The 15424-nt window shown below is 44.2% G+C and overlaps 1 protein-coding gene across 6 annotated transcripts in view; it reads left to right on the top strand.

Moving 5' to 3' along the window:
* Med15 (mediator complex subunit 15) overlaps positions 1–15424 on the top strand; it is a 63919-nt gene that overhangs the window by 25647 nt on the left and 22848 nt on the right. For 5 of the 6 annotated variants that reach the window (XM_042666142.1, XM_042666146.1, XM_042666144.1 and 2 more), the window contains exon 3: positions 12896–12947. In XM_042666142.1, coding sequence (XP_042522076.1) covers positions 12896–12947 — 52 coding nt within the window. Of the gene's footprint in view, positions 1–12522; positions 12611–12895; positions 12948–15424 lie in introns of those variants that run through there. The other variant, XM_042666145.1, reaches the window with a different exon arrangement.

Here is a 15424-nt window from a genome sequence, read left to right as displayed (position 1 = left end):
AGGCTAGTTAGAAGAAAACTGGGATATGATATTTGAATGCCATCCTTGCACAGAGGACACACCAATATACCTGAGTCTAAATGCCTCTCTATGCCACCTCTCTCTCTCTCTCTCTCTCTCTCTCTCTCTCTCTCTCTCTCTCATCGGTCATGGGGCTTGAACTCTGGGCCTGGGTGCTGTACCTGGGCTCTTCAGCTCAAGGCTAGAGCTCAGCGCCACTTCCGGTTTTCTGGTGGTTAATTGGAGGTAAGAGTATCATGGACTTTCCTGCCCAGGCTAGCTTTGAACCACAATCCTCAGATCTCAGCCTCCTGAGTAGCTAGGATTACAGGCATGAGCCGCCAGTGCCTGACTATGCCCCTTCTCTTATTGAAGCCCATCTACCAAAACAAACAAAGACACTTGCATTAATCTCTGAAGATCTTAAAATTCCTATGAATGGGACTGGTCTTCTAGAGATGGCTGAGGGAAACACAAATAGCTGTGCCTAGGAATGCTCTACACACACAGGCCAAAGTTCAGGAGATTGCTACCCACTAATTCAGATGGCAGTCAAGAGGCTTGGCACTTGTCAGCCCTAAAAGGGCATTCTGGAGAAATGCTTACTAAAATTGGATGCATTTTCTCTTTTATTTTAAATATGGACCACTTCACAGATGTATATATCATGTATACACCAGGGCCACACATATCTCTGAATTGTTCCAGTTTTATTCTATGTGCTGTTGAAGCAAGCAAGAACTGATGCATATCCTATGTTTACTTTGTTGATCTTTTAAAATTAACCTTAAATTGTTCTTCCTGTTATCTATGGGTTATCATCAAGGATACCAGAATCCACAGATGCTCATATCACTTCTATAAAATAGTTCACAATTTGCATAGTATCTATTTACATCCTCCCATATTCTTTAAATCATCTAAATTACTGTAATACCTAATCTAGTGCAAATGCTACGAAATAGTTAATACTGTATTGTTTAGGGAAGAATGATGAAAAAGTATGTATGTTCAATATAGACCCATTTTCTAAAAAGTATTTCCTGTCTGTGTTGGTTGAATTTATGAATGCAGAAGTGGCTGATACAGAGGGCCAATTATGTTAAACACATAGTTAAACATCATGTTACGCAAAAGTTATATTTCTGGCTTACAATAACTTGTACAAAACTGAACCCTGGGTCAAGGTGAAACTGGGGACCATGGGGGGAGAATATGAAAGCTCATGGCCACTTTGAACAAATCACAGAACATGATAGCCTGACTTCCAACAAACAATCAGGTAGAAAAGAACAGAACAGCCGGGCACTGGTGGCTCATGCCTGTAATCCTAGCTACTCAGGAGGCTGAGATGTGAGGATCATGGTTCAAAGCTAGTCTGGGCAGGAACGTCTATGGGATTCTTATCTCCAATTAACCACCAGAAAACTGGAAGTGGTGCCATGGCTCAAGTAGAATGCTAGCCTTGAGATGAAGAGCTGAGGGACAGTGCCCATGCCCAGAGTTCACACCCCACAACTGACAAAAAAAAAAAAAAGAGCAGAACAAGGTGCTAGCCTTGAGTGAAAAAGCTTAGGAACAGCGCCCAGGTCCTGAGTTCAAGCCCCGTGACCAAAAAAAAGAAAATAAAGAAAGACAAAAGAATGAAACAAGGGAAGAGAGGGAAGATAACACCAGCAAACATCAAGTAAAAGGAGATACTTTCCTACCATCAGCCTTTCTAAGAGACCTCAAAAGTCCAAAGCCCTGCCTAGTGAGAGATGTTAAAGGTCTCTATTCATAACATTTATAGGCTGTGGAAGAAAGAATGTGAGTTTAAAGCCAGTATGAGCTACATTGCAATTTCTAGACCAACATCAGCTCTATAGAGAGACCATTTTTTGAAACAGAAAAAAAAGTTACAGCTTTTCTCCAAATCTGCATATATATATTCTGCTCTACTATCTGTTAATCAAGATCAGTTACTTGCCCAAGAGTTTAGGATATGAGCTGGTGGCTCATGCTTCAAATTCTTGCAGCTTAGGAGACTGAGGTCTAAATTTGAAACCAGCCTGGGCAGGAAAATCTGTGAGACTTTTACCTCCAATTAACCAGCTAGAAAAGCTCAAAGTGGAGCTGTGGCTCAACTAATAGAGCACTAGCTTTGAGCAGAATAGCTTAAGAACAATGCTAGGCTCTGAGTTCAAGTTCCAGTAAAAGCACACACACAAAAAAAGAAATAAGCTGGGCTGGGAAGGTGGCTTAGTGGTAGAGTGCTTGCCTTGCATGAATGAGACCCTGGGTTTAATTCCTCAGTACCACATAAGCAGAAAAAGCCAGAAGTGTGGCTATGGCTCAAGTGGTAGAGTGCTAGCCTTGAGCTGAAGAGCTGAGGACAGCAGCCTGGCCCAGAGTTCAGGCCCCACAACCGACAAAAAGAAAAAGAAATAAGCTTTTGCCAGGCGCCAGTGGCTCATGCCTATAATCCTAGCTACTCAGGAGACTGAGATCTGAGGATTGTGGTTCAAAGCCAGCCCTGGGAGGAAAATCTGTGAGACTCTTATCTCCAGTTAACCACCAGAAAACTGGAAGTGGCACTGTGGCTCAAATGATAAGAGTGCTAGCTAGCCTTGCACTGAAAAGCTCAGGAACAGCACCCAGGCCCAAAGTTCAAGCCCAATGACACCCACAAAAAAATAAAATAAGGGTTTATAGCTATGGTTACTTGTCAACATGAGTATTAAAAGAACTCAGTGGAGAAGGATTGTTCTTTCAACAAATGGTACTGGGACAACTGTGTAAGCACATATCCAGTATCGAGTCTGGAGCCCAACCTTGTACCTTCTATGTACAGTCACATTATGATAAGTTTGAGCAATAAAACCAGGGTGCCAATGGTTCATGCCTATAATCTTAGCTACTCAGGAGCCTGAGATCTGAGAATCAAGGCTTGAAGTCAGTTGTAAGGTCTGTCCCCAACCAAGCAGGCCCTTTGCAGACACCTCTCTCCTTCTTGGCTAAGTTTCCGCCCAGAATCTGTTACTTATGTAACTGGCACACCTGGAAGCAGTCATCTCCCTCTCCTGCTAGGTTACATCCTGGGCCGCCTCTGGTCACGCCTCCCATCTGACCATAGGAGGGTCCCAGGCCCTGAGGTCACAGCCAGATCCAGTGTGGCCACACTTTTCTCCCACCTGGCCAGACCTCTTCCTGTCCTTTGGCCAAGATAAGTCCTGGCCTGGGAGTGGGTATTCCCTTTTTGGCCGTGCCTCTCCACCATGCATGGCAGGGGCAGCAATTCAGTAAATTAACTTCTTTTCCTGCCTGAATAGCACATGGTGTTCTCTTCATCGGCCAGTTGAGTAATTTTATCAGCCTGTTTCCTACCTGTAGTATGTTGGGAATCTAACACTTGATTTTTTTCTTTCCTGTCTAAACCTTTTAGTCTGAGCTGGAAGTGTTTCTGCTAGTTCATTTTCAAAAACCTCACGGATCTCATGCATATGTGATATGCATACTATTGGATGAGCTTTCTCCATAGAGCTGAGATAATTTTATCCCTTGGCATAAAGAACAAATGAGGGAATTCATGAATTTTGGGTCTGCTCTCTGGCACTGGCAAGATTGCCCAGTCATATTCTTAGCCTCTCCAGAATACACCACTACTACTACTACTGCTACTTCTTCCTCTTCTTCTTCCTCTTTTTCTTCCTCCTCCGCTGCTGCTGCTTCTTCTTCTTCTTCTTCTTCTTCTTCTTCTTCTTCTTCTTCTTCTTCTTCGTCTTCATCTTCTTCTTCTTCTTCTTCTTCTTCGTCTTCATCTTCTTCTTCGTCTTCGTCTTCATCCTCCTCCTCCTCCTCCTCCTCCTCCTTCCTCCTTCCTCTTTCTTCTCCTTCTTCCTTCCTCTTCCTCTTCCTCCTTCTTCCTCCTTCTTCCCCCTTCCCCCTTCTTCCTCCTTCTTTCTTCTCCTTCTTCCTTCCCTCCTCCTCCTCCTCCTCCTCCTCCTCCTCCTCCTCCTCCTCCTCCTTCTCCTCTACCTCCTTCTCCTCCTCCTCCTCCTTTTTCTTCCTCTTCTTTCTTCTTCATCTGTCAGGGGTTTGAACTATCTGGATCCTGTCCCTGAGCTTTTGTGCTCAAGGCTAGTACTCTACCACTTTGAGCCACAGTTCCACATCCACTGCAGATTTTTTCTTGTGGTTACTTGGAGATAAGAGATGACCTTTCCTGCCTAGGCTGGCTTGGAACTACAATCCTGAGATCTCAGTCTCTTGAGTAGCTAGGATTACAGGTGTGAGAAACCAGCACCCAGCTCTCTTTCTTTTTTAGTGGTACTGGGGTCTGAACTCAGGGTTTCATACTTATTAGGAAGGCACCTATGTTGAGCCACATTTCTAGCCTGGTTATTTTGAGATTAGAGTCTCGCTTTCTGCCTGGACCTATGTCTAGACTGTGATCTTCCTGTTCTATGCTCCCACCATAGCTGGAATGACAGGTGTATTCCATAATGCCCAGCTTCTTTTGTTGAGATGGAATCTTGGAAGTTTTTTGTTTTTTTGGGGGGTCTGGTCGTGGGCCTGAACTCTGGGCCTGGGCGCTGTCCCTCAGCTCTTCAGCTCAAGGCTAGCGCTCTACCACTTGAGCCACAGCACCACTTCTGGCTTTTTTCTTTTTGCTTATGTGGTGCTGAGGAATAGAACCCAGGGCCTCATGCATGCAAGGAAAGCACTCTACCATTGAGCCACCTTCCCAGCCCGGAATCTTGGAAGTTTTTTGCCCAGGCTGGCCTGGAACTTTGACCCTCCCAGTCTCAGCTTTCTGCATTGCTTGAATGACAGTTGTTCACCACTGTTCCTAACTATTAGTTAAGGACATCTTACAAACTTTTTTGCCTAGGGTTGGTTTCAAGCTATTATCTTCCCAATCTCAGCTTCCTGAGTAGCTAGGATTTTAGGCATGAGCTGCTGATCCTGGCTCATAACACATTTTCTATGAATCTTCATTTTTAAGCATTTTATCTGCTTTTGCATGCTTGCCTTTTCCAATCTGAGTAACTTAGAATTTCTAAAATTAAGTGCAGTTTCTGTTTGGCCTAACAGTTTTTCTCTCTGTTGTCGTGTTCCTTTTACATTTTACTACATGAAATAAGAAGCTGACCTTCAACCCTTTGATTGGAAACCTACTCAGCCAAATAAGCAAATTCTTTACATATTATTTTACCTTCTGTAAACTGTAGGGAATAATACAGTTGATCTTTGACAATGTCTGGCAAGATGATCTTTGCTACTGTGTCTAATAGCATGTTCCCGTTTCCTCTGTACTTTTCTGAGAATTAACGTTATTAATATTTCTACCAGTATCTTTGGTGGTAGGAGTGGAGGGAGGTTTGTTTGGTTATTTGTTTGAAGTGCTGGGAATTGAACTCAGGGCCTGTGTATGTTAAATAAATGCTCTGCCTTTGAGCTACATCTCCATCTCCAGCTATATCAACATTCTTTTTGATGGTATATGTGTTCTTAAAGATAAGCTAGCTAGGTGCTGGTGGCTCATGCCTGTAATCCTAGCTACTCAGGAGGCTGATATCGGAGGATCGCGGTTCAAAGCCAGTCCAGACAGGGAAGTTCAAGAGACTTTTATCTCTAATTAACCACCAGAAAACCAGAAGTGGTGCTGTGGCTCAAATGGTAGAGTGCTAGTTTTGAGCTGAAGAGCTCAGGGTCAGCGCCCAGGCCCAGGGTTCAAGCCCCATGACTGACCAAAAAAAAAATCTAAATTTTCTCTTATCTTTTTTTTTTTTGGTCAGTTGTGGGGCCTGAACTCTGGGCCTAGGTGCTGTCCCTCAGCTCTTCACCTCAAGGCTAGCGCTCTACCACTTGAGCCATAGCACCACTTGCAGCTTTTTCTGCTTATGTGGTGCTGAGGAATCTAACCCAGGGCCTCATGCATGCAAGGCAAGCACTCTACCACTGAGCCACCTTCCCAGCCCCTCTCTCATCTTTCAAAACAATTCCTCATTCCCTTTATATGATCAAATAACATTCCTGCATATGGATGCAATCACTTGATAGGTCTTTCACTTGAGGCAGAGACTAATATCCCTATTTCTACCAACAGCTTGTTTAAGGCAATCTGGACCTTTTCTCAGAATTCTTCCAATACCTTCTCATTATCCAGTCCCAAAGCCACCTTCAAGTTTTTACCCGTTCCTGATAACAATCTTCCTTTGTTTCCTAATACAAGGAAGAGTTAACTTGTAGTAGAAATTACTATAGTTTGGTTCCTAGAAAGAACAGAATCTTGGTTTCCTCCTTTTCAAGGCACAAAGTCTAAAATTAATACTATAGCACTGGGTCAAAATAACCATGTCAGCAAGGCTGCTCTCCCTTGGAAGCAGGATTCTCCATCTTGTTGTAACTACTGGTATTCCTTGACATATGGCTGTGTTTCTCCAGTCTCTGAAGCCTATGACTTCATCAAAGGATGAAATCATTCTGTGTGCTTTCCATCTTCTCTCTCTCAGTGTGAAATTTCCCTGTTTATGAGGAAACTTTTGATTAAGGCCTACCTGCACAACCTAGGCTAATCCCCTGTCTCAAAATCCTAAATTTAAACAACTGCAAAGAGTAAGTAACAGGTAACATGTGAAGATTCCAGGGAATTGGACCTAATATATTGGGGTCTGTTACTTATAAACGAAAAGTTGATTAGTTGGTTGTTTAGGGCCGAGGATGTTGTAGGAGAAACTGAGTTTCCTTTTGGAGTGTTAAAAATGTTCTAAAATTGACTGGTAGTGCAGTATAACTCTGAATATACCAAAACAATTGAATGGTATACTTCACCTTATCTTCCTCACTGCCCATTTTGTTTTGCAACGCTGGGATTAAACTTAGGACCTCACAAATGTGGGCACTCTACCGCTCAGCTACATCAAACCTTATACTTTAAATGAGTGGCTTTTATGGAAAGTGAATTGTCTCTCAGTAAACCTATTACATTTTTCAAAAAGAATCAGTGAAAATGATGGAAGAACAGGTCTGTGGATCCTCCACAGCAGGGCGAAGCAACATGATTTCTTTGGGTGTGGAGAGGCAGAGGACACTGTCAGAGCTTCCATATATGAGGAAAGCCTAGGGATTTCTTTTTTGTTTTTGTTTTTTTTTTGGGTCCGGTCGTGGGGCCTGAACTCTGGGCCTGGGCGCTGTCCCTCAGCTCTTCAGCTCAAGGCTAGCGCTCTACCACTTGAGCCACAGCGCCACTTCCGGCTTTTTTTTCTTTTTGCTTATGTGGTGCTGAGGAATCGAACCCAGGGCCTCAGGCATGCAAGGCAAGCGCTCTACCACTGAGCCACTTTCCCAGCCCAAGCCTAGGGATTTCTAGCAGCTTGCCCTTCTGTGATCTGGGGCCTGAAGATACTGACTGGGATTACAGCTGTGCAAGATTACACTTGGTTGCTATATTTGAAAATGTATTAGGAGTGCTGGGAAGGTGGCTCAGTGGTAGAGTGCTTGCCTAGCATGCATAAAGTCCTGGGTTCGACTCCTCAGTACCATATACACAGAAAAAGCCAGAAGTGGTGCTGTGGCTGAAGTGGTAGAGAGCTAGCCTTGAGCAAAGCAGCTCAGAGACAGTGCCCAGCCCCTGAGTTCAAGCCCCAGCATTGGTAAGAAATAATAATAATAATAGGGCTGGGAAGGTGGCTCAGTGGTAGAGTGCTTGCCTTGCATGCGTGGGGCCCTGGGTTAGATTCCTCAGCACCACATAAGCAGAAAAAAGCAGGAAGTGGTGCTATGGCTCAAGTGGTAGAGCGCTAGCCTTGAGGTGAAGAGCTAAGGGACAGCACCCAGGCCCAGAGTTCAGGCCCCACGACCGACAAAATAATAATAACAATAAAGTCTACAAGCATCTTCCATCAGAAAATAACAGAACACTAATATACACACACACACACACATACATATATATGCACACACACACACATATATATATTACAAAAACTTTCAGAAAGATATAAAATATCTAGCCTGGAACTACAACTTGCTGTGGTTTGATAGGCCTTCCCATGTCCATATCCCTTCTTATAAGTGTCCAGGGAAGATCCCAGTTTTCACATTGCTGATGCCTGTGTAGTACAGTTTGTTTATACATTGGACTTCCTTCACATTTCTTCTAGTGGCTGGCTTATTTGAATCAGAATCCAAATGAGCATCTGCTTTTCCCTTAGGTTCTCATAATAGGTTGAAGTGCAGTGATAAAAGTGTTCTAAAAGTTGATTGTGATGGTAGTATCCAGATGAGGGTCTATTGTCTTCCTCATGCATCCCATGGCCAACAGTAACAACCCAACAGTCTTTTGTTGTTGTTGTTGTTGTGGGGCTTGACTCTGGGCCTGGGCGCTGTCCCTCAGCTTTCCAGCTCAGCGAGTGCTCTACCACTTGAGCCACAGTGCCACTTCTGGTTTTCTGATGATTAATTGGAGGTAAGAGTCTCATGGACTTTCCTGCACAGGCTGGCTTTGAACCATGATTCTTAGATCTCAGCCTCCTGAGTAGCTAGGATTATAGGAGTGAGCCACTGGCACCTGGCTACAACACATTTTTATAATAGCAACAAGAAAGCCCCATAATTTCTCTCTAATGTTTCCAATTAAAATTAACCATAGAGTTTTTACTTCTTTCATTTTTGGTGTTGTTGTTACTTGTCTTTTTTTTTTTTTTTTTGTCCTGGGGCTTGAACTCAGGGCCTTGGCACTGTCCCTGAGCTTGTTTTGCTTAAGGCTAATGCTTTACTACTTGAGCCACAGTACCACTTCCAGCTTTTTCTTTTGAGGAATCAAACCCAGGGCTTCATGCATGCAAGGCAAGCACTCTACCATTAAGCCACATTCCCAGCCAACTTGTCTTGTTTTTGTTACTATGAACATCTTGGCTTCTTATGTCATTGTTTGCTTTACTCTTAAATAGTTTCAGGATAAGTAGGTTAAAATTAGCTCTTAATGACAAGGTGTAGACTAAAAGCTTAAGATCTCTTCACATCTCTGCTTGTTCTTAAAATACCCCCTTTATACTGAGAACATGCAGTTTGGCTTTTTGTTCCCCCTTTTAAAAAGCAAAAAGTCAGCCAAGGCACCGGTGGTTTACGCCTGTAATCCTAGCTACTCAGGAGGCTGAGATCTGAGGATTGAGATTTAAAGCCAGCCTGAGCAGGAAAGTCTGTGTGACTCTTATCTCCAATTAATCACCAGAAAACCAGAAGTGGCACTGTGGCTTAAGTGGTAGAGTGCTTGCCTTGATCTGAAGAGCTGAGGGATAGCGTTCAGGCTGAGATCAAGCCCCATGACCGACCAAAAAAAAAAAAAAAAGCAAAGAGGCGTCTCAAAAATACTTCTACCACCAACTTTATATCAGACTCATTTGTCTCAATTTATTTTGAGGTTTTAGGAATTACATGTTTTTCTTTGGATTCTAATTTGTTGTCTTAGTGATGAAAGCTTTGCATGATTTCAAAGTGAAAACTAGTAACTCAGTAGATTTGGAAAAGATCCCAATATAACTCAGTTTTAATACTTGCTGTTTACCTATGATTGTGGTTTGTCCTTGCAATATTTCTTTTGGCAGATCTAAACAATTGTGTTTTAGATTTCTCAGGTCCTATATGAAAGGTTCCATGTTTCCCTCCTGCTTTTTCCTTCTGCAGCTCACTCCATGGCATGTTATTGTGCAAGTTACAGGCACCAGTTTCTCACACCTGTAATCCTAGTCATTCTGGAGGGTGAGATCCAGAGAATTGTAGTTCAAATCTAGTCCAAGCCAGGTGCTGGTGGCTCACGCCTATAATCCTAGCTACTCAAGGCTGAGATCTGAGGATCACGGTTCAAAGCCAGCCTGGGCAGGAAAGACCGAGAGACTCTTATCTCCAATAAACCACCAGAAAACCAGAAGTGGCGCTGTAGCTCAAATGGTAGAATGCTCGCCTTGAGCTAAAGAGCTGAGGGATAGCACCGAGGCCCAGAGTTCAAGCCCCACGACTGACAAAAACAAAACAAAACAAAAAAAACACTAGCCCACACAGACAAGTCTGTCTCCAAAATAGCCAGCAAACAGTAGGGCTAGAGGAATAGCTCAACTAGTATGTTACCAGCCTAGCAAGTAGATGGCCCTGAATTTGAACTAAAAAAAAAAAAAAAGAATATCAAGCAGGAGTTGAAAAAAATTTATAAAGCTCTCTCTCTCTCTCTCTCTCTCTCTGTCTTTCTTTTTTTGGTCCATCATGGCCCTTGAACTTAGGGCCTTGGTGCTATCCTGGAGCTATTTTGCTCAAGACTAATGCTCTACCATTTTGAGCCACAGCACCACTTCCAATTTTCTGGTGGTTAATTGGAGATAAGAGTCTCACAGACTTTACTTTCCTTCCTGGGCTGGCTTTGAACTGTGATCCTCAGATCTCAGCTTCCTGAGTAGCTAGGATTACAGGAGTGAGACAGCCATCAGGACCTGGCTTTTTAAAGCTTTTTCTATGAGTGTAGTAGAAGGTACTAGGAATTGAACCCAGGGTCCCAAACATATATTGAGCACATGCTAAGCTACCAAGCCATATCTCAAGCCTCTAAATAAATCAGTTTTAACATTTTGTTGGTAATTCAAGCATGTCATTGCTTGCTTCATTGGGTGGTTGGGAGAATTAAAGGTATTAATACAACCTAGTGCCAGTGGAGTATTCCTGTAATCCCAGCTACTCAGGAGGCTGAGGTCTAAGGATCTCAGTTTGAAGCCAGCCTAGGCAGGAAAGTCTGTAAGACTCATTCCTCCAATAAACTACTCAAAAAAAACCATAAGTGGCTTGGAAGGTGGCTCAGTGGTAGAGTGCTTGCCTTGCATGCATGAGGCTCTGGGTTGGATTCCTCAGCACCATATAAGCAGAAAAAGCCAGAAGTGGCACTGTGGCTCAAGCAGTAGAGCGCTAGCCTTGAGCTGAAGAGCTGAGGGACAGGGACCACGCCCAGAGTACAGGCTCCGTGACCGACCAAAAAAAACCAAAAAACCATAAATGGCATTGTGGTTCAAGTGGTAGAATGCTTGCCTTGAGCAAAAGACACTGAGGGAGAGCATCCAGGCCCAGAGTTCAAACCCTACAACTGGCAAAAAAAGACAACTAAAAAGGCATTAATATATATGAAGTCTTTTTAAATCTTTTAAGTAATTTACAAAGGAGTTTCCAATCAACATATCATTTTATAAATACAGTGCATCTTGATCAATGTCACATCTTCCTTTGCTTTCCACCATCTCTCCCATATACTCAAATTACCTGGTTCCATTTTCATGTGTGCACTGAATATAATGGTTGTATTTGGTCATATAAAGTTTTTACAGCTGTACCTGACAACTGTTATTTTGCCTGCTCTTTTGCTATAGGTTAGCTTTTTTTTTGTCGGTTGTGGGCCCTGAACTCTGGGTCTGGGCGCTGTCCCTCAGCTCTTCAGCTGTTGACTAGCGCTCTACCACTTTCACTTCCGGCTTTTTCTGCTTATGTGGTGCTGAGGAATCGAACCCAGGGCCTCATGCATGCAAGGCAAGCACTCTACCACTGAGCCACCTTCCCAGCACCTAGATTAGCATTTATAGTATTATAACATCCAGCCTTAGGTGCAGCCTGGACACTTAAAGTTTTTCGGTTTTTTTTTTTTTGGGTCCAGTTGTGGGGCCTGAACTCTGGGCCTGGGTGTTGTCCCTCAGCTCCTCTGCTCAAGGCTAGCACTCTACCACTTGAGCCACAGCGCCACTTCCAAGTGCTGACAGAACCTTCTTATTGCTCTGTGCTCCAACGCAAAGCATTCTCTGTCCCTACCACCTTGGTGGCAGATCTAGCAGCTCTCCCTTGGGCCTTCCTCCATTCATGTTACACTGTGCTAATTTTAGCTAGAAAAACAGCATGTGGGGTGGAGGGTAAATGGATGAGGGATGGCAGAGATGTAGACCATGTCCTAAAATTTTTCATACTTATTCAGTTATCTTCATTTTTGTACCTCTCCCCTTCCATTATATGTTAGCTATTTTGTGAGTCCTCAGTGCCTTGAAGACTTAACAAGACAGTCAGGTGTTCAGACAGGGCAGAAAGCGCAGGGCTTTGTCCTTTGCTGCCCTGCCAGAAGGATGGGCATTTCCATGGAGGGAAAGATGCGTCACAGAAATAAGATTTTACCCAGACATCCCTTCACTGACCACAAGACATGGTAGTAATTTCTGTGGAAAATCAAATAATGCTGTTTTGGGGTGCATAAAGGATAGTCAGAGGCAGGCCCTGTTGGGCATTTTCAAAAATGTGACATGGTGGCTTTCTCCTGCCACCTTCAAGTGGTGCATTGCTCCCTTTGCTTATATGGTCAGCAAAAGAGCACAATTCTCAGCAGGCACAGCTAGGGGCACTCCATGCAGGTTGGCTGCACATATTACGTCAGCAGGAGGAAGGCAGCAACAGGCTGAGCATGAAAGTGAAAGCACTTCCATACCAATAGTGGAAAGGCAACAGCTGCCTGCATCTGCTTCTCAGAGGCTCTGTGCTGCTCTCAGGCCAGCTGCTGAGTGGAGACTTGAGATGCCTGTCTACCTCCTTTTCCACTGAGTGTCCTTCCTATTAGGTGGAGTAGCTGCCTTTTGAAGGCCCTCAGTACCCCTGTTGCTTCTTTATTTCTTTGTGTCTTTTATTGACCTCCAAAGGATCACTGACAGCTCTCTGGGAGATAGATTCCAGAGGAGGCTGAGCTGAGCTGAACAGTCTCAGTCAGCCCCAGAGGCCAGTAGGGGGGAAAGGAAGAGCCTCAGCTGGGTGGCAGGGCAGGGTGAGGGGGTGGGAAAAAAGAGTCACATGGTTATGCTGCTTATTTTTGGCATTAAATTGCTTCCTGTTTTTTTTTTATTTTTAGGACGAATACCTTTCCCTGGTGGCCCGGCTCATTATCCATTTTCGGGACATTCGTAAGTAAGATTTTATATTTCTGGGTTGTCAGGAACTCTGTGAGAGGCCAGCTCTGTTGCTATGTGTTGAGATTTTCTTTTTTTTTTTTTTTTTTTTTCCGGGTCCGGTCCTGGGGCCGGAACTCTGGGCCTGGGCGCTGTCCCTCAGCTCTTCAGCTCAAGGCTAGCACTCTACCACTTGAGCCACAGCGCCACTTCCGGCTATTTTCTTTTTGCTTATGTGGTGCTGAGGAATTGAACCCAGGGCCTCATGCATGCCTGCAAGCGCTCTACCACTGAGCCACATTCCCAGCCCTGTAATGAGATTTTCTAGGCAAGGCTTTCTGAGTAAGCTGTATGAATTGGAACATCTGTATCTGTTTGCCTGTTTCTGGGAAGAGCCCTACTGTGCAACACTTGATTCTAGATTACCTCCCACCTCCCCCCCCCCCCCCCAAAAAAAAAAAGCCTCAAAAATGCAGATGCTAACACATTGGAAATACTGGCCTCCAAATGGTCTAAAGTAGACTCCTATTTTCACTTGTCCACTTCATTTTCCTTTGTATAGGAATTTTGCTGTTTTCTCTAAACAATTCTTACACAGTTTACCCTAGAACACATACTTTCTTACCTAGATGGTTTTATTGATCCACAAAGACCTGATCTAAATATACATTTCTGTGAAGTTGTAAGCTTTAGGGGTCATCTTCTTTTTTTTGGGTCCGGTCGTGGGGCCTGAGCTCTGGGCCTGGGTGCTGTCCCTCAGCTCTTCAGCTCAAGGCTAGCACTCTACCACTTGAGCCACAGCGCCACTTCTGGCTTTTTTTCTTTTTGCTTATGTGGTGCTGAGGAATCGAACCCAGGGCCTCATGCATGCAAGGCAAGCACTCTACCACTGAGCCACCTTCCCAGCCCCAGGGGTCATCTTCTTAAATCTTCACTTCTTGCTCTTTGCCTTGCTGAAGGGCCCTTCATGTACTATGGTGGCCTCTTTGATTCAGAAGATTCTGCTTTGGTGCTGTTGGCCTGGCAAGGCAGCAGCCCTGACTCTTCAGAAATGAGTTTTCAAAACCAGTGCTCCCAGATGGACACAGCTTATGAAGGGAATCTGGGCTGTTAGCCATTCTGGGTTTTAGCCAGCAGCCTTCCTAGCCACCATAGTTGTATAAGCATTGGAGACAGGCTCTTCTTGACACCAAGCATTCCCCTGTGGTTTAACAACAATTTCAGTGTGGGTTGTAGAAGCAGCTACAGCTTTAACAGTCATTGAGGCAAATGGGGACATTTGAAAACCTCAGTGGGGTTGGTGACAGCACTGTAGAATTCAGATGGTCTCTCTTTGGGGGTGTTCAGAAGGACCTGAGAAATGTAGGAGAAGGAGCCAGAACCTAGAGAACATACAACCAATATCCTGGTATGGACCCTTATGCCATCCTCTTTAGGACTGTGGCCTGCTAACTCACACAGCCCATAGTTTCATGGATTTACATGAAGGGACTGAGTAGAAGACTCTGGGTCATCAGCTGTTAGGTCATTTCCTGTCTCATTTCTAGGCAGGATCAGTTTAATTTTAGCAAATGACCTCTGTTTGGATGCCTACAAAACTGATCCAGGGAAATATGTGTTTAAGTAAGACTGCTTAGCTGGCCTTTAGTGGCTCATACCTGTAATCCTAGCTACTCAGGAGACTGAGATTTGAAGATTGGGGTTCAAAACCAGCCTGGGCAGGAAAGTTTATGAGGCTCTTACCTCCAATTAATCACAGAAAAAACTGGTACTATGACTCAAGTGGTAGAGTGTTAGCCTTGAGCAAAAAGGAGCTGAGAGACAACATCCAAGCCCAGAGTTTAAGTCCCATGACCAACAACAACAAAGTAGAAAAGAAAATTTTTTTAAGTAGGACTGGGAATGTGGCTTAGTGAGAGTGTTTGCCTTGCATTCATAAAGCCCTGGGTTCCATTCTTTAGTACCACATAAACAGAAAAAGTCAAAAGTGGTGCTGTGGCTCAAGTGCTAGAGCACTAGCCTTGAGCACAAAGCTCAAGGATGGTACCCAGGCCCAAAGTTGTAGCCCCAGCACTGGCCAAAAAAAAAAAAAAAAGCAACTGGGAGTGTGGCTTAATGGTAGAGAGTCCTTGCCTAGCATGCATGAAGCCCTAGGTTCCATTCTTTTTTTTTTTTTTTTTTGGGTCCGGTCGTGGGGCCTGAACTCTGGGCCTGGGCACTGTCCCTCAGCTCTTCAGCTCAAGGCTAGCGCTCTACCACTTGAGTCACAGCCCCACTTCTGGCTTTTTTCTTTTTGCTTATGTGGTGCTGAGGAATCAAACCCAGGACCTCATGCATGCAAGGCAAGCACTCTACCACTGAGCCAACTTCCCAGCCCGCTGGGTTCCATTCTTAAGTATCACATAAACAGAAAAAATCCAGAAGTGGTGCTATGGCTCAAGTGGTAGAGTGCTAGCCTTGAGCAAAAGAAGCTCAGGGACAGTGCCCAAGCC

Source organism: Dipodomys spectabilis, unplaced genomic scaffold (genome assembly GCF_019054845.1).
Source record: "Dipodomys spectabilis isolate Male_0828 unplaced genomic scaffold, ASM1905484v1 ptg000363l, whole genome shotgun sequence".
Taxonomy (NCBI): domain Eukaryota; kingdom Metazoa; phylum Chordata; class Mammalia; order Rodentia; family Heteromyidae; genus Dipodomys; species Dipodomys spectabilis.
This window is presented reverse-complemented; position numbering and strand designations above follow the sequence as displayed.